The sequence below is a fragment of the Eleutherodactylus coqui genome, chromosome 4 (genome assembly GCF_035609145.1).
Source record: "Eleutherodactylus coqui strain aEleCoq1 chromosome 4, aEleCoq1.hap1, whole genome shotgun sequence".
NCBI classification, from domain to species: domain Eukaryota; kingdom Metazoa; phylum Chordata; class Amphibia; order Anura; family Eleutherodactylidae; genus Eleutherodactylus; species Eleutherodactylus coqui.
This window is the reverse complement of record NC_089840.1, coordinates 273779194-273799492: the sequence shown is the minus strand read 5'-3', so window position 1 is coordinate 273799492 and position 20299 is coordinate 273779194. Positions and strand designations below refer to the sequence as shown.

Genomic DNA, 20299 nt, shown 5'->3' with positions numbered 1-20299 from the left:
CTCCGTGGTTGTAAAACGTACAGAGCTGGTTCAAAAAAGACAGGGAGCAAATTCCACAGCATTTCTGCATCCAAAAAATAGTCCAAAAACATACATGCTGATTTCATTCTATGCGGCGCTCCCCCTCCTAAGCCTTCCCACTGTCAGCACTCCCCGGCTTCCGGTTCCCAGCACAGAATTTTTTTGGACTTATGAAAAAATGCCATAAAACACATCATACATTTTGGTGAGCATTATTTTAGTGGTGTTTTTTGGTTACAGATTCTTCACACTTGTTTTGTTTTTCGTACAGAAGCCAATGTGGGAAAAAGCAACACTGCATGGACCCAAATAAGGTAGAAAATGAGGAAAAAATGCTTTAAAAACTGTGTATTTTCGTGTATTTCATAACTTCCCGTTAACCTAAAACTCACATCTGGCCGCTGCAGGGGTGAAGAACCTAACAAAACACACAGAATGTTCCTTAGAATACTATGGGGATGCATGAAAGTGTTTAAAAGAAAAACTATCTGTGTTGCCCCTAGCAACCAATCACAGCTCAGCTCACTACATATTCTGCTATTGAAAAGTGAAAGCTGTGCTCTGATTGGTTGCTGTGAGCAACAAGGCACTTCTGATTTTTAGACAATTTCATAAATCTACTCCTATGTGTGAAAACACCTGAAGACTGTTGACGTTTGTATCTCGGACTTCCCAAGATGATCCAGATTTCTTATTAACTCTTGTGATTCCAGCTTAGAGGAATTGGGAAGTCGCTATCTGAGCTCCAGATTTACTGCTATATAGTAATATCACCTTTGTGGCCCCTGATTTGCTTCAACCGTCATGTGAAGATGCGATATGCCTTGATTTCCATATACAAGATGTTGTGTTCTCTCTTTTTACAAGAGAACACAACATCTACACTTTATTACCTCCTCGCCGGTTTCCCCTTATTATCTCCAGTAATTGTATTATTATGGGGGGTTTTGTATGATGTTACATTGTCTCGTCTTCTCCCCATTCAGGATCCTCGGCTGATATCTTCTATATCAGATAATATTCATGATTGACCCGACAAGGATGGAGAGAAACCGGGAGAAGATGGCGGAGAGTATATTCACCCTCACCCTAGAGATACTCTTCCGGCTTACAGGAGAGGTGAGAGATTCTGGGGATGACGCCACGTTCCATCATTCTTATCTATGTTACATGGGTTCTCCGATTTCAGTTAAACGGCTCAATGTTGGGAAATTCAATAAAATAAGCTTTACATAACTATGAACGCTTGTGTGATGGCTGATCGTTGTCTTTGTGCATAAAATGCCAGTTGGTTGCTGCACGTTTCCCCATGTAATCAGGGAGAAGTGCAGCCAACCGATGTTAGCTCTATGGGGAAGAACAGCCATTACTATTGATCGCTTGCACTACCCGGAGATCATCCACCCATCTGAACATTATTAACAATCACTGACTAACATGATCATTGCCGATCAGCAGTTGTAACACAGCCAGATGATCTGTCCCTGAAAAGGGCCTTAAAGATGTTATCCCACCCAACTAGTTAGTCTGTACCACAGGATAGGCAATAGCTTGCTCATTGGTGGGGTCTAATCACTGGGACCCCAACTGATCCTGATAATCAAATCCTGGGGACCCTGAAGTGCCGCTTCACTGATCACCAAGAGGACCACCAGAAATAGTCGAGTTGAAGTGAATGAATCAGTAAAGGGCATGCTTCCCCGCTGCCCGTACTTTAGAACTGTGTTTCTCAACTCCAGTCCTCAGGGATTTCCTCAGTATTACAAAGGTGATGTAATTATCATGTTGGGGCTCCATTCTTGGGATCAATGGGGGTCCGAGTTGTCTGACCCTCACAATTGTCAGGTTATTCTCTATCCCATTGATATGGAGATAAGTAGTATTGGTGGAACATCCTCTTTTAGGATTGCTTTATTCAGTTATCTACCTTGTTTTCATTCGTGTCTTGATACAGACAACAAAGTTAATAACTGCTGGACATAACTGGAGACATGAAGGAAAATGCAGTGATATTTATAGTTGTATCTCCCCATAAACAGGATTACACGGTAGTGAAGAAGACTTCTAGTAATGGCTGTCAGGCCCCGATGTCTGATGGGTGGGGAAGACCCCTGAGCCCAATCACAGGGCCTCCACCTCACCCCCTGATACTGGAGGAGATCAATGAGCAGAAGATCCTAGAACTCACCAACAGGATGATTGAGCTGCTGACTGGAGAGGTGACGCTGCTGGGAATGCTGGGACATTATACAGTAACGCTATGGAGGTATAATGTGACTGGGTGATGACGGTATCATTGTGTTGTCAGGTTCCTATAAGGTGTCGGGATGTCACTGTCTATTTCTCCATGGAGGAGTGGGAGTATTTAGAAGGACACAAGGATCTGTACAAGAACGTCATGATGGAGGATCACCAGTCCCCACCACCACCAGGTAATAGACAGGACTAAATCCACACGGCCTTTATTATTTGTATGTAGAGAATGAATTCATTGGCTGTCTGTGTTTTCTGCAGGTAGATCCAGTAAGAGAACAGCAGCAGAGAGATGTCCCCGGCCTCTTCTTCCACAGGATGATCAGGTAGTTGGAGAGAAGGTCTCATGAAATCTCTCCTCTGGTCTGTAGGACGGCTGGGAAGGTCTTGTGTTCAGGCTTATTACACTGGATCACAGGGAAAAAAATTGTCTGCTACTTGTGGTATTTCAAGTGTCCAATACTAAACTAAGTGTGTAGACTCCAAATCTGTAGTCTGATTTTGCCTTGGACGTCGGGTTCGGAAGTTATACACTGTGTCATTGGCTACTCATACTGATTTTATGCTAGTTATACAACTACTGGCTAGTTATCTCAAGCTCTATAATAGTACTAAGCAGCCTAGTGCCTTGATATACGAATATAGTGGATGAATATCAGGTTCAAACCTAACCCTTAACAACACTATTGAGATTTGTGCCTAAGCTACACCTGAAAGGGGACCAACAATTTCTGCACCATAGTCCCGGTTCCTCCTTGTCACACCACTGGAGGGTGGATAGTCGTCAGTGGTCTACAAGTTGGGTTGAAACTCCCTCTATCCTGTCGTTATATGTTTGTGTTAGTTCACGATTTTAATTATTTTCGAATAAAGTTTATTATTTTTTAGTCTATATCTGTGAAGGGATTTCCAACTCTACACTCAAAATAAAACTTGTAAGCAACTTCACCCTCTTGGTCAGGTTTGTGCGCTGAACATATGTGGTGTATTGACCACCAATGTAGCAAAAATTATCTGGATGGTTAACGCAGCGCCGCCTATTCATCTCTAGGCTAAAACAGACATACTAGCCATATAAGAAAATAGTATTGTCAACTAGAAGCTTGCGCTTGGTCCATCTTGCATTATATAGGCCTAGCAACAGCTGACATCAGCTTTCTGACATGCTCCGATGTGCTCGGATGCTACAGGAACCTGCGGCTGCCAGGATGTGTTGTAGACGAGGCGCTGGAAGGTGCGATGCAGGTAATGGTGGGGCAATTATAATGTTGCCATGTATCAGTACATTGGCTAATCTACTAAGATGTAGTCGCCTATAACTTAAGATCTAGACGTCCTAGGTGAATTTTGACTTCAGATTTGAATTCAACGCACCTGATTACATGTAAATAACATGTTTTACTTCCAGTAGCAAAATCTTTGTTTATTAGTGTTATATGAGTGATACTTGTGTAATGAGAAAGCTGGAGATGGCAGGATTACAGCCGACCGCGGACATTAGATCTCCGCATCTTATCACTATTTTCTGGTTCTGGTTGGAATAAAGAAGCAACAGGTTGGAGTTATACAGGAGACCTGCAGCTATTTGGCCCAGATCACTACTGCTGTCATGTCATTCCGGCTCCTCATACTAATTAATGACCTTTTCTGGCCATATAAAACCTCCCACATGACTTCTCCAACTGTGTGATGACTTTTACAATATTTATTTCACAGCTGGTGAAACTGGAGGAAGATCTGATCCCTATTGATGCTACAGAGACACATGTGAGGGGGGATCAGCCGTGTAAGGAGGAGATTCCTACAGATGACCCCCCAGGTGAGACTACATGTAGAGAAGAGTCTGTGTTGTCAGGATTCCAGCTGTATATTCCCTTATTCAGCCAAAGACAATGTAAATTTTTTTGAATGGCACATAATGAAAAAAAATGTTTAAGGGAACATTTCAATCACATGAAGTGTAAATCTATCAGTCCGGCACATGGAGACTCCAAATAGCAGCTTTTTTTAAATCCATATGAATAAAAATAGTCACAAACCGGAGAAAGATTGCGCCCCCTATGATGCGTTTCGGACCAACACTCAGTCTTTAGTCATAGTGTATGTGAATCTTCCCTGAACAACCATTTCTGACAATGGAGTCACCCCATATCATACAATCACAGATCCGTGGGCGGCCCATGTACCAGCAATATAGTAAAATACCTGCATACACAAATAATACCGCCCAGCATGAGATTAATAAGTGTTAAGTATAGCAGACGGGTTTTGCTGCTCTGCCCTGTTATCTGAGTTTACGTTTATTCTGCTCATCTCCAGAGTTAACAGTTCCTCACTACTCCACTCAGCTGGAGGCTGTTTGACAATCACTCCACTATATAGCTTCCCCAGATTTGCTATCTAGTATTTCTGTCTGGTTGTTCTTCTATGACGGCTCATGGCTGCTGCTCCTGCAGTATCTCTGTTACAACTGATCTGAAGTCTTCTGTAGCTGTAAGCTACTTGTGATTTTTCCTGATGTTCGGTTCCTACTCACATCATTGGTTCCTGTTTCTGCTTGGTACGTCCTGTACCGGTTACGACCTTGACAGGGTTATGCAGTGCCGGGTTCCAACTCGGGGCCGTCCTTGTCGGTATGATCATTCTGCTCTATTGGGCAGGGACGTCATTACCCCTCACCAGCTCAGGTCTAGCTCAGTTCTAGTCTCTGCCTCGTACAAAGCTTCGCGCCGAGGGTTGAGCATCCGGTCCCTGGGTTGTTTTTCCTGCTCAGAGGAATGACACAGTGGTTCAACACCGAAATACTTAACAGTACCCGGAAGCCATGGATCCCGCTGACCTAAAAGACGCAGGTCTGTCTGAACTATTTCTGAAACTATCAGTTCAGCGACAGGGGCAGGATCAGATGTTGGCTTACATCTACAATGTGAGCACTCGTCTTGGCAGTGCATCAGTTACTGCAACGTCGACACAGAATCCCAGAGCTGCGGCTGCCGCTGCAGCAACTCCAGTTATAGACGCAGTGTCTGCTTCGGGTCCTCGACTAGCGGCGCCATCTCGCTGTGAGGGGGATCCCAGATAATGTCGGGGCTTTGTTAATCAGTGCGCTCTACATTTTGAACTGTTGCCTCACCTCTCTGTCTCCGATCACGCTAAAATCGCTTTTATTATGTCTCATTTTTTTTGGTCAGGCTTTAGCATTGATTAATCCTCTCTGGGAGTGTAGTGATCCACTAGTAAATAATCTGTCTGTCTTTATGGAGACATTTCTTCAAGTTTTTGATGAACCAGGGCGCTTGTCCTCAGCCGCCTCAACCCTGTTACGCCTTCATCAGGATAATCGCACGGTGGGTGAATATGCTATTCAATTTCGCACCTTAGCGTCTGAATTGGGGTGGAATAATGATGTGTTGCTAGCCACGTTCTGGGAGGGGCTTACTGACCGTATCGAAGATGAGCTGGCAGGACGGAGGTACCCATCTCACTAGACTCCCTGATTTTTTTTTTTTAATTCGTTTTTTTTATTAATAATCAAGTCATAAAATACAGAATAAAAGAAAAGAAGTTTGCTTGGCACATAGTAATATGGGTATAGTCATAGTTGTAGTTAGTTGACACATTTTTTATGCTACTGTATTTCTTAGATTTCTTGGTTAATCATTTATAACAATAAACTTTTAAACTTTTAAAACAATGCAATGCTGTTCTTCCTTATTCTTGGTCCTGGTAAGAAAAAAAATTACAAGTTCTAAGCGCTTGTCCATAGGGAGGGGGGGGGGGTGTGGGATGGTGGGGGGGGGAAGAGGAGGGGGTTAGTGTAGTTCAGGCTTAGGGTTCATACCGTAGGCAAAGTTGAGTGGGAGTCCATCCAAGCTCCCCATACTTTTTGAAATTTAGTCGGGCAGCCTCTATTTTGATATATGATTTTTTTCATATGAGGCTACAGTGTTTACAGTTTGGATCCAGTGTGGGACTGAGGGGGGTTCTATCGCCATCCAATTCACGGCTATCACTTTGCGAGCCAGGAATAGCGTCTTTTCCAGAAAGACGCGAGTATAGTATGGCCACACCTCCTCCTCCAGCAGGCCGAAGAGCGCCACCTTAGGGTCCAGGTCAATAGATAATGGGGGCCGCAAAAGTAAGTTTACGAGGTCTATCACTTTTGACCAGAACTCGTTGACAAGAGGGCATTCCCATATTAAATGCCAGAAATCCGCCTTCAGTTGGCGGCATCTCTGACAGGAATCTGAGGAGGTATTGCGCATTTTACGTAGACGGTTGGGAGTGAGGTAGGCTTGATGTATAATATATAGCTGGATGAGTTTATTGTTTACGGCCGGTGAAACCGACAGGTGGGATTCGGAGATATCTTGCCATTCCTCAGGTGTAAGAGATGGGATGGCAAGTTTCCATTTATCGTATGTTGGGAGTGGATTGAGACTTATTTTGGCTGAAAGGAGGTGTGTGTACAGGGCTGATATTAATCCTTTGGGCCCCTGGGACTTAAGGACGCCGATTGTGGGGAACTTGGATATGCGGGTCGAGGTGGGTGGGAATTGAGAGTTCAGTGCGTGTCTTAGTTGGAAAAATCTAAAAAGTTGGAGGTGCGGGGCCTGTAACCTGTTGCGTAGTTGCGTGAATGTGGGGAGTGTTTCGTCTATGTATATGTCTTTTAGTGTAAATACCCCCAGGGCGGTCCAGTACTGTGGGTCTGGAACAGACTGTAGTGCGGTGAGACCAGGGTTGTTCCAGAGGGGGAGTTCTGGCACTACATCTTGGTATCTCTGCAGCGTCTTTACTTCCTTCCATACGCTGAGAGCTAGTTTATGGAGCGGGATTAGGTCGGAGGTTTTGGTACATTCTGGGAATTACAAAAAGCCCAGTAGGCTGTTTCCTGTTACTTGTTTCGCAAGTTGTTTATCTGCTATAGGCAGTTCTTTATCTAAGACCCAGGATCGGATGTTTCTCAGTTGCCCTGCCAGGTAATAGAGCCGGAGGTCCGGAAGGGCCATTCCAGCTTGTTCCTTGGGTCTTTGTAAAGTTGCTAGGCTCAATTTGGAGCGGGAGGAGTTCCATATGAATGTTATAATTAGGGAGTTTAAAGACTTGAAGAAGTGTTTAGGGACGCTCACTGGCATGTGTTGTAGTATATACAAACATTTAGGTTGGATGGCCATTTTGATGAGATTTATACGCCCAGCTACGGAGAGCGGTAACTTAGCCCATCGCTTCAGTTTATATTTTATGTTCTCTAATAGTGGGTTTATGTTATCTGCTATTGTGTTGTTGTGGTCATGTGACATAATCACCCCCAGGTATTTAAATGTTGAAACCGGTTTTAGTCCATATCTTGCGACACAGGGGTCATTTTTTGGGCCAGTTTCTGTGTAAAGGATTGTTGATTTGGACCAGTTAACATATAGCCCGGACAAGTTGGAAAATCTATCTATATGTGTCATAGCTTGGGCAAAGGAGTTTGATGGGTTCGACAGAAATAGAATTGTGTCGTCTGCATATAGTCCTAATTTACTTTCAAGGTCTGTCCATTTAATACCAGTCACATTGGGGGCGCTTCTCAGCCGGATCGCCAATGCCTCGATGGCTATGGCAAATAGGGCCGGAGACAAGGGGCATCCCTGCCGGGTGCCTCTTGTCAGTTGAAATTCCGTTGATGGGATGCCATTTACGATTACATTTGCACTTGGGGACTTATATATGGTTTTGACCCATTGTATAAAGTTGGGTCCGAACCCAAAACGGACCAGACAGGCCTCCAGAAAGGCCCATTCCAGGGAATCGAAAGCTTTTGCCATGTCGAGTGAAACCAGTGCCCAGGGCATATTATATTGCTTGCCTAGTTGGATGGCTGTTTGGACTCTGCGGATATTTATGGTCGTGGATTTTCCTGGCATAAATCCCGTCTGGTCCGGGTGTATAATGGATAGGATCACCTGATTCAGTCTCGTGGCCAGGATTTTGGTTAGGATCTTGTAATCTGTGTTTACCAGTGAGATTGGCCGATAAGAACTGCAGTCTGTGGGGTCCTTCCCGGGTTTCAGGATTACTACTATGGAGGCTTTATAGAATGAGGGTGGGAGTGTTTTATCTGTCTGGGCTCGGTTTAGTGTCTCAAGGAGTTGTGGGGCTAATTGTTCGCAATATTTGCGATATGCCTCTATTGGGAGACCATCGGGGCCTGGTGATTTATTGAGGGCCATATCTTGAATTATTAGTTGGATTTCCTCTAGAGTGATGGGACCTTCCAGGAGGTCAACCTGCTCCCCAGAGAGGGTCAGGAAATTTAGGTCATTTAGATAATCCAGATTGTCCGCCACCGTGTTTTGAGAGGAGGAGTTATATAAATTGGTGTAGAATTCTTTGAAGCAGTTTGTGATGGATGGGGCATCAGTCATCTCTATTCCGCATTGATTCTTAATCTTGAGGATCGTATTAGCGTAGTTTTCGCGTTTGATAAGACTGGCGAGTAACTGGCTGGATTGGTTTCCCAATTCGAAGTAGTGCTGCTTAGCAAAGAATAATTTGCGTTTGGCTTTGGCATGTATTTGGTGTCTGTGAAGGCGGGATAGACTGAGCCAAGCTATTTTATTAGCGTCTGTGGGGGCAGATATGTATATTTTCTCGGCTTCTAGGGTTTGATTTTCAATCTCTTTGTCCGCCTGGGATGTCGATTTCTTAATATGCGAGATGGCGGACTTGAGGAACCCTCTGATATAGGCCTTAAGTGTGTCCCACTTCAGAGCGGGGTGGGTGTTGTCATTATGAGCATCTAAGAATAGGGAGATGTGGAAGGGCATTTGATCGTCTGACCCAATAAGCTTGAGCCAGAATGGGTGAAGCTTCCAAGTGGGCCTTATGTTGTGTTGGGGAAATTTGAAGGTTAGCAGTATTGGGCTGTGGTCGGATATGCCTCTCGGGCAGTGTGTTATGTTTGAGAGATATACTGCCAGTTATATGGAGCTAAATATGTAGTCAATTCTTGTCAGTGCGTTATAACCCGGTGAGTGACAGGTATATTCCCGCGTTTCGGGGTGATGGAGTCGCCAAAGATCGACCCATCCCACACTTTCGATTAGCTGTCTCAAAGGGGAGTTTAAGGTGGAAGTGGCGCTGAGGGGTACATGAAATTTGTCTTTAGTGGGGTCCATTACCATGTTAAAGTCGCCTAAGCAGATCACTCCTGCCAGTGGGTATTGGTGTGCAAACGTTATAGCAGACTGCAGAAGATGGAGATTATTGTGGGGTGGGTTGTAGATGGATAGAATGACATAGGGTTTGGCGTCTATTTCTCCGAAGATGAATATAAATCTTCCTTCGGGGTCTCTGCGGGTAGTAATAGGGTTCCAGCGCAGCGACTTGTGGATAAGCACGGAGACACCTCTAGAGGAGGAGGTATGGAAGGAGTGGGCAGTCCACTGAATCCATGGCTTTGAAAGGGCGTCTGCCTTGTCCCTAATAAGGTGGGTCTCTTGCAAACTAATAATATGTGGGTTTATTTGTTTAATATATGAAAATACTGTCCTTCGCTTGAGGGTTGTACCGAGTCCCCGGACATTCCAGCTAAGACATTTTAGGGACATTACTGCCTATGTGGGTATGGGATTTAGCTATTGTACTTATGTCCATGGAGTGGGGGAGAGGGAAGGGGGTTGATGGGTATGGGGGGAGAGATAGTGACAGCGCATACCTGTAAACAACATTAATGGAGAACAAATTACAGCAATTTAAACTATTAGTCTCTGGCATCCCGCTTAAATTATGGCGTAGATGCCAAAGAGCAACAGAACAGAAAACAATAGGAAAAGGGAAAGGGAAGAGAAAGAAAGAAACAAAAAAAAACATTTTAGCTACGATCTAGCTAGAAGTAGCAGATGTTGTACTGTTGGGGGGGAGTCTCTTGATGAACTCTTAGAAGTTGGGATTAACCGCCGGGTCCCGTTAATAACTTGAAGGTGCCACGGTCACCCTGCACACCGCCTATGAGTCGAGGGGTGTTGAGGAATGAGTCATAGCCACGCTTAAAGTTCTGCTATAGCTGTAGTAGGATCAGTCGTCCTTTGGTGTTTCGGGGTGCATGTCTAGCCACTCCAGGGCTTCTGTAGGAGAATGAAGAAAGAGCGCCTTTCCTTGGGTTACTATTCGTAGGCGAGCTGGATATGCCATTGAGTAAAGAATATTTCTTTCTTTGAATTTTCGTTTCACTTCTATGAAGGTGGCTCTTTGTTTTTGTAGCTCAGCAGAGAAGTCGGGAAATATAGAAATCGCTGTGTTATTGTACTTTAGTGGGCCCTTTAGCCTGGCTTGTCGTAATGCGGCGTCTCGGTCCCTGCAATTTAGGATCCTTGCCAGGAAGGGGCGCGGGGGGGCTCCTGGTTGTGGCGGTTTTGCAGGGACTCGATGGGCTCTTTCTACTGTGAAATGGGTAGAGAAGGTGTCGTCTCCCAATAGTGATTTTAACCAAGTCTCAGCGAATACTTCCGGGTGGGAGCCCTCTGATTTTTCGGGTAAGCCTATTATGCGTAAATTGTTGCGGCGCGAGCGATTTTCTAAGTTGTCTGTTTTGGACTGACAAAATTCTATTGCTCTTGTCGCTTTCTTGACCGCCGTGGTGAGTGGGCGTAGGGAGTCCTCTGCATTGGAAACGCGGTCTTCCATTTCCTGCATTCTGCCACGCATGTTCTGCAAGTCTTGCCTTAGCAAGGAGACGTCAGATTTTATCTCCTTTATTTTGTTGGTGAGAGAGGATTTGCAAGTATTGATTGCATCTAAAAGTTGACGCATGGTGGGTTCTGGGGTTTGCCCCATTTCGTGTTCAGACTCTCTCATCTGGGCAGGTCGCGTTGCGCGCGGGGTGTGATCAGAGGTTTCAATGCGGGAGAATTCTTTTAATTTTTCGGCGGCAGTGCCGCTCTTTGCACGTGTACTCATGATAGATTTCGTTGGGTTAATGTAGCGGGTTATGAAGGTTAGCGTCGTGAAGTAGGCAGTGTCAATATTTTCCTTGTCAGATAAGGATCAAAGGTCCGTATATTGGTGTTTGTTACGATGGCCGTTGGGAGGCGATTGTTCGGCAATTCGGACTGTGGTGGCACCGGATTATCTTTTGGTCTTGGACTGGCCGCGGTAAAGGGGGAGAGGGACCACCCAAGTAAAGTGTGGTGGCCTGTCGGCTGCCAGACACAACAGCCAGTCCCCGTCGATGTAGTATGGGTTTGGAGATATGACGGTGTTCACTGTAAGGCCCTTTGTTTATCAGGTCAGTCTAGCTCAGTCCTTGCCCTCTTATATGTTGGGGTAGTCAGTCCCCTGGCTATCTCAGGGTGTAGAATGCCCTTGTAGCGGACCGTTTGGCCAGGATGCGTGATCGCGGGAGGTCCGCGCTAACAGTCCCGGAGATTGTCCCCCAGTCCCCCACGGGTGACTTACAATTTGTTGCCGGCTCCGCAGAGCCGGGTCCGAGAAGGAGGCAATTTCAGATGCGGAGTCTTGAGGGGTCTCGGGTGTCGCGGCTCGGTGGTGGCAAGGCGCTCCGGAGGTGAACCGCCGGGAGGTGGTCGAGTCAGCCGCGTCGGAGGCAGGGAGAGAGGTCCTCCGGTTGCAGCGCCGAGGTCGAGTCGGCACACAGCTCTGCAGTCCGCGCGTCGTGGAACGCCGGGTGCCGCAGCTGGATGACAGCGGGGGCTGCAGAGCGGCAGGACCGGCGAGCCGTGCCCACCGCCGGGTCTTCGCGGCAGCGGCGCCGACACAGAGGCGCTCCGCGTCTCACTGCAGGGGAGATGGGCGCTCGGCAGCTGAATGACAGCGGAGGCTGTAGAGCGGCAGGACCGGCGAGCCGTGCCCACTGCCGGGTCTTCGCGGCAGCGGCGCCGACACAGAGGCACTCCGCGTCTCACTGCAGGGGAGATGGGCGCTCGGCAGCGGCCTCCAGGCAGAGCAGAAGAAGCGCCCAGGCCCGCCGCGGGCTCAGCTGGGACCGCGCGCCCCTCAGCGCGGAGCGGGCGGCAGGAAGTTACGGATAAGCGGCAGCAGGACGGCCGGAGTCAGCAGGTGAATCGCCGCTCTCGTCCCACTCTCGCAACGGCAGTCCAGCTCCGGAGGTGAAGGAAGTGGAGCGTCCCTCCTCCCAGGGACGAGGTCAGCGGCTTCGATGAGGGGGATCGCCTCCGCCTGGGTCCCGGTCAGACGCGGACCCCCGGAGACAGCAAGGGGGGAGCCCCGATGTAAGTAGGGTGATGGGGTCAGCTACGGGCGCCAGCAGGGTCTTTTCACTGGGTGGTTAAGGAGAGGTAGCAGGTCGGCAAAGCTCCAGGCAGTCAGCAAGGTGGGTCGGCAGGTTAGGCGGGAAACTGAGCGCGGGAAGGTGGCAGGGTGTTGGCGCCGTTTCTCTCCCGTCTCAGTCTGCGGCCCAATTATGTATTTCAGGAGGTTATAATCTTCTTCAATTACGGTCCAGCTTGTCCATTAGGGTTTAGGGACCCGTTGGTGTTCTTTTGGGTGTTCAGGTTCTGGTAAGAGCAGGGTTTTGTGCGGATTTTGATGTCCCCCCTGGGGAGCTCTCCTTACATGCGACTCTCCATGTCGGTCGCTGGCCACGCCCCCCAGACTCCCTGATTTTGTTGACTACTAGAATCGACTTGCATTTTCAGGAGAGATTTAGGGAGGCTGGTCAGCAGAGTAGCTCTAGTTACCCGACTGCTCGGTTCCAGCGTCCGTTTTCTCCAATGCGGTCTGCTACTGCCATCTGTTGAGCCAGAATCCATGCAGGTGGATTGTCTTGGCCTGTCTAAATGGGAACATGAGTGGAGACTCGGCACGGGGCTGTGCCTTTATTGCGGAACCTCCGGTCACTTAGTGCATGACTGTCCATGCCAGCCGGGAACCACTTCCACCTAGGCTCACCAGTGATTTACTCTTAGGACTGCCGTGGCTCCGTGATCCCAATCCATTTTTGAACTTGACTACTGGCGAGGTGACAAGTTGAGGTGGTAATGCATACCACACTAGGTGTTTGCACCCAGTTCGATTCGTCCCATCCATACACAATCCACACGTCCGAAACTTTAGGGTTTACATGAGGCTTATCAGTGGTTTAGGGATGTTTTTGATAAAAAGCTGGCTGAATGTCTTCCACTATACCGCTTGTATGATTGTCCTATTGAACTCATGCCTGGTACTACTTCCACCTCAGGAAGAATTTATTCTCTGTCTCTTCCTGAGACTCAGACTATGGCCGAATACATAAGGGACACTCTTGCTAAAAGGTTTATTTGGAATGAGCAAAAAAAATGCAATTATCCAACTATGTATTGTTTTTTTTCTACCGGATACCTACGTAGACCTTTATGGCTGTAGCAATACTAATTTTTCAGTTTGTTTTTACTTTATATTTTTCTATCATAAATTATCCTAAAAAAATATTTCTCGACCATTGCGTTAGGAGGCACAGCTGAAGACCGTGGGTATAGCTACTGCTACTAAGAGGTGGACACGAAGCAACAAAAACTTTCCCCACCTTTGGCACATGCGCCAATCGGCAAAATTGTGGTGTCAGCGCAAAAACTAGGGATGGCCTTGGAAATTTTAAATCTCCTGGCTACTAAAGGTAACCGAGAGCCTTGAGCAGTGACCGAGGGCTCCTTGGCATGGCATACCCCAGGGTGGTATGATAGCTTCAAAACGGGACACCAATGCCATTTTCTCCTCCTTTGCAGGCCTCCTCACAGCTTGGTTAAGCGCTGCAGTGTTCCTGCTGGGAAAGGGGGGAGGAGCGAAGCAGTGTCTCATGTGGCTACAGCCCAAAGCGATGCTGGAGGACTCCTTGTCCTTGGTCCTTATCAGGTGGCACTGATTTTCATTACCCATACGTGACTAGCCAAGATTATTTCTGAAGCTACTGGTGGTAAGAGTTCTCCTCTTTCACAAAACAAAGCCAGCCATGTGTGGTTCTACACAGAAGAAGAGGCCTCAGTTTTGTTCTTTTTGCTGCTCCAGCCCCCGGACCTTGGATAACAAAAAATCCTTGCAAGGGCCAAACCAAAGGCTCTCCTACAAACTGCGTCTGCCCAGGTGTCTCCGACAACTAAAATTCAAGTCTTCCTCTGCTAAATCTTCTGTGTGCATATGGCAATGCCCAACCATTCCATCTAGAGTGGAGGGGCGACTTTCCCTATTCGGGGAGACCTAGCTCACTCATGTCTCAGACATCTGGGTCCAAGAGGTCATCTGTTTGAGCTATGCCAAAGAGTTTTCCGCCCACCCCAAGATTGCTTATTCAGTTATAGAATTCCAGTATCTCCTTCAAAGGCCAACGCTTTGCCTTATGCGATACACACACTTTCCTCGCAGGGTTATGACTCATTCTGGATATGGAGATATTAAATCAATATGTTAAGGTTCGACACTTCTGCGTGGATTCATTAAGATCCATCATTGTGTCCCTGAAACTGGGGAAGTTTCTGTCATCCATCGAAATCAAAGATGCATATCTTTATATCCCCAATGTCCAGCACATCAGCAATTCATCCAGTGATGATTGAGTGGTTTACAGCGAGCCTCTAGGTTCATTTATAAAGTCAACATTGAAGCATATGGAGGCTTTATATCTGTATGTTCCATGCTTGAAAAAGGAGGGTGTGATTGTTCTCAGTGAAAGAAGCCAAGTAATCTTGTACATATTATACCTTTTAATGGCTAACAAAAATACATGATGTTACAGCAAGCTTTTGGGTGGTTCTTATCGAGCCCTCATCAGGCTGAAGCCAAAAGCTTGCTGTAACAGCATGCATTTATGTTAGCCATTAAGAGGTATCATATCTACACGATTACTTGGTTTCTCTCACTGAGACCAATGACATTTTGCTCTACTGGCTAACATCGTACCAAATCTGTTTATAAGGCCTCCAAACACGTTGCGCTTCTCTGTGATTCCTGTACTATTTGTTCTTTTGTCCATGGAATGAAAACTGGAGGTGTTCCTACTCTTCCAAGAAACCTGGATAATGTGTGATACCTTCTTCTAAAAGCTTCTGTGCTCTGTAACCTTACTAGCTGTATGAGCCGAGGATAAGATCAACAGCTGAGAGCTTCGGCTGTATGTATTAAATTACCATCACCGCACAGTAGGAAATCAGCATGTAAATACTCAGTTTCAATGGAGAGATGAAAAACACAAAAGTAAGCTTTGTGGCTCCTGTAAACAGAAAAAACTTTTATTGGTTGAATTTTAATACCAGCCTCATAATTAGTATGAACATTTTATGTCATAAACTATCAGTATAATTGTACTGTTATATTCCAAAATATTAAAATCTTTTTTATCCTTGACAGATGACAAAACCAGGAGCTCCAAGGGACATCTAGTAACAGTTTGTAAAGTGGAAGATCCTGGTATCATGCAAGATACATATGAGGAGCCTGCTATTATCCCAAATATGCCCTCAGCCCTTTACATCAGAGATCTGTCCTCTGATCCTTCTATACAGGTTCCATCTTCTGATTCATTGCAGAATGTTAAACAAAATAACATTTATAAAACAGATGTTGAACATCAAAGAATACACACAGAGGAGAGGCCATATTCATGTTCTGAATGTGGGAAATGTTTTAACTATAAACCAGATCTTGTTACACATCAGCAAAGCCATACAGGAGAGAAATTATATTCATGTTCTGATTGTGGGAAAAGTTTTAAGCAGAAATCACATCTTGCTACACATCAGAGAATTCACACAGGGGAGAAGCCTTATTCATGTTCTGAATGTGGGAAATGTTTTAACAAAAAATCAAATCTAGTGTCACATCAGAAAATTCACACAGGGGAGAAGCCGTATTCATGTTCTGATTGTGGAAAATCTTTCACATATCATTCTGGTCTTTTTCAACATAAGAAAATTCACGCAAGAGAGATGATATTTTCATGTTCGGTATGTGGGAAACGTTTTAACTATAAACTAGATCTTCTTGCACATAGGCAAAGTCACACAGAGGAGAAGTCATATGTATGTTCGGAATGTGGGAAATGTTTTAAGCAGAAATCATATTTTGCTGTACATCAGAGAATTCACACAGGAGAAAAGCCTTATTCATGTTCTGAATGTGGGAAATCTTTCACACATCAAAGTGTTTTTATTCAACATGAGAAACTTCACACAGGGGAGAAACCATATTTATGTCCAGAATGTGGGAAATGTTTTAGCTTGAAAAGAAATCTTGTTGCACATCAGAAAATTCACACAGTGGAGAAGCCATTTTCATGTTCAGAATGTGGGAAATGTTTTAGGCTGAAATCATATCTTGCTGTGCATCAGAGAATTCACACTGGGGAAAAGCCATGTTCATGTTCAGAATGTGGGAAATGTTTTAACAATCAATCAAATCTTGCTGCACATCAGAAAATGCACACAGTGAAGAAGCTATAAATGACCTGAATGTGGGAAATGTTTACAACTAAATTAAAGCTTCTTAGATATCAGAGAAGTCACTCAGGGCAGAAACCATTTTCATATTTTGATTGTTGGAAATATTTTACTCAAATCCTGTTGACTATCAAAAAATAAACATAGGAAAAAAACATATTAATGTTTTGAATTTGGCAAATGCTGCACTCGCAAATCTTATCTGTTAACCCCTTAATGACCAAGCCTGTTTGCGCCTTAATGACCAGGCCAAATTTTGGAAAATCTGACGTGTCACTCTAACATAGAATAACTCCATAAAGGTTTTGCATATCCTAGTAGTTCGCCACATATTGTTCTTCATTTAGGCGGTAAAAACAAACCAATTGAATGTGTATATTTATTAAAAATGTCAAAATTGGGAAAATTTTGAAGAAAAAGTTTTTGTTTTTTCTTACATTTTCAACTGCAACATGTCAAACACGTAGAGAAGAACAAATAAAAATGTGTAATTTTTCATGAGTTATTGTAAAGACAGTTTGTTATTTTTTTCTATAATGCACATGAAAATTAGGATTTGCACCTTAAAATGGATACCTCTGTTTGTCCTGTGTTCAGAAACATACCCATTGTAGCCCCAATTTTCTTAATAGACACGGGATCTCCATTATGCATTGGATAACTGTGATCACATGACCAGGGACCGCTCATCGCGAACCTCGGTCTCTGCTGCAGGCTCTCGGTTACCTTTAGTAGCCAGGATCAGGGAGATTTAACATTTCCCAGGCCCTGCCTAGTTTCTGCGCTTGTTTCCTCAAGCGGAGGGGAAAAAAATCACACTATGCTCCATTTTCGTGTGGCGTCTGCACGGACAACTTCCATTCAAGTGATCGGAAGCCGTCTAACCTGTGGCCCAATTAACATTGTTGAAAAGGTTACGGAAACTGTTTCATCAAATAGTGACAGCATGGGAAAATCTGTACTGCACGTATCCGACAGCAAGTTGTCCGGACAATCCACAGTACAGAAAATGAAGATGACTGACGGGTACGCAGCGTCGCATGCTGCAGTCAGGGCCAGATTCCATTGCAGGATTTTGCATGTGGAATCCGACCCGTTCATGTCCAGGCGGCCTTAGGAGAGAACTACACCAAGGATCCTGGACTTTGTGGAACTAGTTGGGACGCTCTCTGGTTTTCAAAAAGATAATTTAATTGGAGATAATCAAATCCAACATCTTACAGCACTGAGACCGACTACAGAGTCTCCCCTCCATCCATCTCACCACTGTAGTTATGTGTATGACAATATACACGTCTGATGTTTCCACTACTCATCAGGAGGAGCAGTCAGTCATATCTCGGTATGGTTGGTGGTGAAGGTCGACCATATCACAAAGAAGATTAATTCAGTCCAGAAGGTACAAATTCTGGGACAAGACCATTGTAGCAGCATAAGCTCAGCACCCGTCTTCTTTCATCAATGACATTGTGATGTAGGAACTCCACCGAGCCTAAAAAGTCTTAAAAATGTGAAGAAACTGATCGAGTTCATCCTTCAATAAGACACCATAGCACACTACTTCGCAGTTACAATCTGGAGCAGATAAAGAGGGTCCAGTGCTCTTTCAAATGTAGCCAATCCAGAGTCACTTTGCTGCTACAATGGCCATAATTAGAAAACTAATCTTCTCTCTGGAAGATTCTCCTCGCTCCTCATACGATGAGATAGTCAGGAGATGCTGCACCAGGTGTGAACCTATAGAAGAATTAGCTGGGCACTGTTGTTCCACCATCAACAAGAAACCCATTGAGGGCTTCTGTGCGGATCACCTACCCTGAAGATGTACAGAACACAGAGGAGCGCTGTGCCGGGTATCGAGGGAAGAGAGGGTAATTCTACTACACAGAGCAAACATGAACAAGCTCGTCAGAATAATAACCATGTAGGTTTTGCGCACGAAAAAAAAAAAGGATGTCACATGTATGTAAAAAATGTAAAATCACAATACATGTGCCTGCGTGTGTCTGTTTTTTAGGGCCTGTTGGTAAGTGCAAGTCGGTAAGGGTCTGTGGGTAAGTGCCTGTGAATGTCTATGTTTAAGTGCCTGTCAGTAAGTGCCTGTCAGTAAGTGCCTGGTGGTTAGGTGTAAGTGACACAGAATTAAGTGACTGAGTGAAACCAAGCAGTAAATGTGTGAACGTTTAAAAAAAAACAAAAACGTGTGAGCGATTGCAAAAAAGGTGGAGGTGCATTTGGAGTGTGATTCAGTCTATTTTCACTACTTCCAGAAGTAAAACGTAGATCCCGATAAGGATGAGTTCCATACCTGACAATGCCATCCAGTGTGCTACTTGTGCAATGTATGCGGTCCTTGATCAGCCGATCGAGGGTGCATACTGTTATGTAAGATGTGTCCTTATCGCACATTTGGAAGCCCAAAACTTGGATCTAAATGTGAAACTAGCAAAACTGAGATCCATTGACAACATGGGAAGGAGTTTGCTGCTGACGGAGCGGGCACTCACTCGGGTAGAGGCTGGGGAGAATAGTAGTTCGGAAGAGCAGGGGAAGCAGGCCCGCTAGCTGAGTGACAGTAAGAAGGGGTAAGCGTAAAAGAACCAGGGAGGCTAGTCCTGAACAAGTTTGCAAAGTTGGCAAATGAGGAGGATGCCATTACAGAGCCAGCACTGCTGCTCTGAACACCAGGGAGATGACTGCTCCAGTGAGAAGGGGACGGGGAGTGCAGGGCAGGCTAGACAGGTCCTAGTGGTGGGGGACTCAATTATAAGGGGGATAGGGCAATCTGCCACAAAGACCAGTATCGTCGATCGCTGTGTTGTCTTCCTGGCGCTCGAGTTCAACAAATCGTGGATCGAATTGACAGATTAGTGAAAGGGGCTGGTTAGGATCCAGCAGTCATGGTGCACATTGGCACTAATGAACAAATTAGAGGTCAATGGAGGGCCCTCAAAAACGATTTCAGGGACCTACGATCCAAGCTTAGCAGGAGAACCTCCAAGATTGTTTTTTCGGAAAACTACACTTGAAAGGCAGCAGGATCTTAGGGAGATAAACAAGTGGCTCCGGAGTTGGTGTAAGAAGGACGGGTTTGGGTTCCTGGAGAACTGGGCTGACTTTTCTGTTGACTCAAGGCTCTACCGTAGGGACAGGCTGCATCTTAATGGGGAGGGTGCAGCTATGCTGAGGGAGAAGATGGCTAGAAGGCTGGAGGAGAGTTTAAACTTGGGACTGGGGGGAGGGAAAAAAGAGAAATGGGGGAGACAGTGAAGATAGTGACCTGGGTCCAAGTAATGGGAATGAGGGTCGAGCAGGGGGTGGGGTTACTACAGTTAGAAATGACAGAGCAGCCAATAGTACCATTAGTAGCACAATTAATAAAAACAACAACTGTATAAATTGTATGCAAGAAATCTGATCGGTAAAGTGGGTGAGCTTGCAACGAGAATGACTGATGAAAATTAGGATATAGTAAGAATAACGGAAACATGGCTTGATGATAAGTGTGCTTGGGCAGTGATCGCCAAAGAGAGCAAAAATAACCCTAAACTATTCTAAACAATTATATAAACGGAAAAGGATTTGCACTGAAC

At 45.4% G+C, this 20299-nt stretch overlaps 1 protein-coding gene across 1 annotated transcript in view; it reads left to right on the top strand.

Annotated features, from left to right (window-relative positions):
• The first annotated feature begins 290 nt into the window (after positions 1 to 290).
• The window catches only part of LOC136626705 (zinc finger protein 585A-like), a 40205-nt gene continuing 20196 nt past the window's right edge, over positions 291 to 20299 (top strand). Inside the window, exons 1-7 of the mRNA XM_066601718.1 lie at positions 291 to 335; positions 1008 to 1140; positions 2061 to 2240; positions 2330 to 2453; positions 2536 to 2600; positions 3991 to 4093; positions 15619 to 16707. Coding sequence (XP_066457815.1) covers positions 1045 to 1140; positions 2061 to 2240; positions 2330 to 2453; positions 2536 to 2600; positions 3991 to 4093; positions 15619 to 16707 — 1657 coding nt within the window. The 5' untranslated portion in view covers positions 291 to 335; positions 1008 to 1044. The remainder of the gene's footprint in view (positions 336 to 1007; positions 1141 to 2060; positions 2241 to 2329; positions 2454 to 2535; positions 2601 to 3990; positions 4094 to 15618; positions 16708 to 20299) is intronic.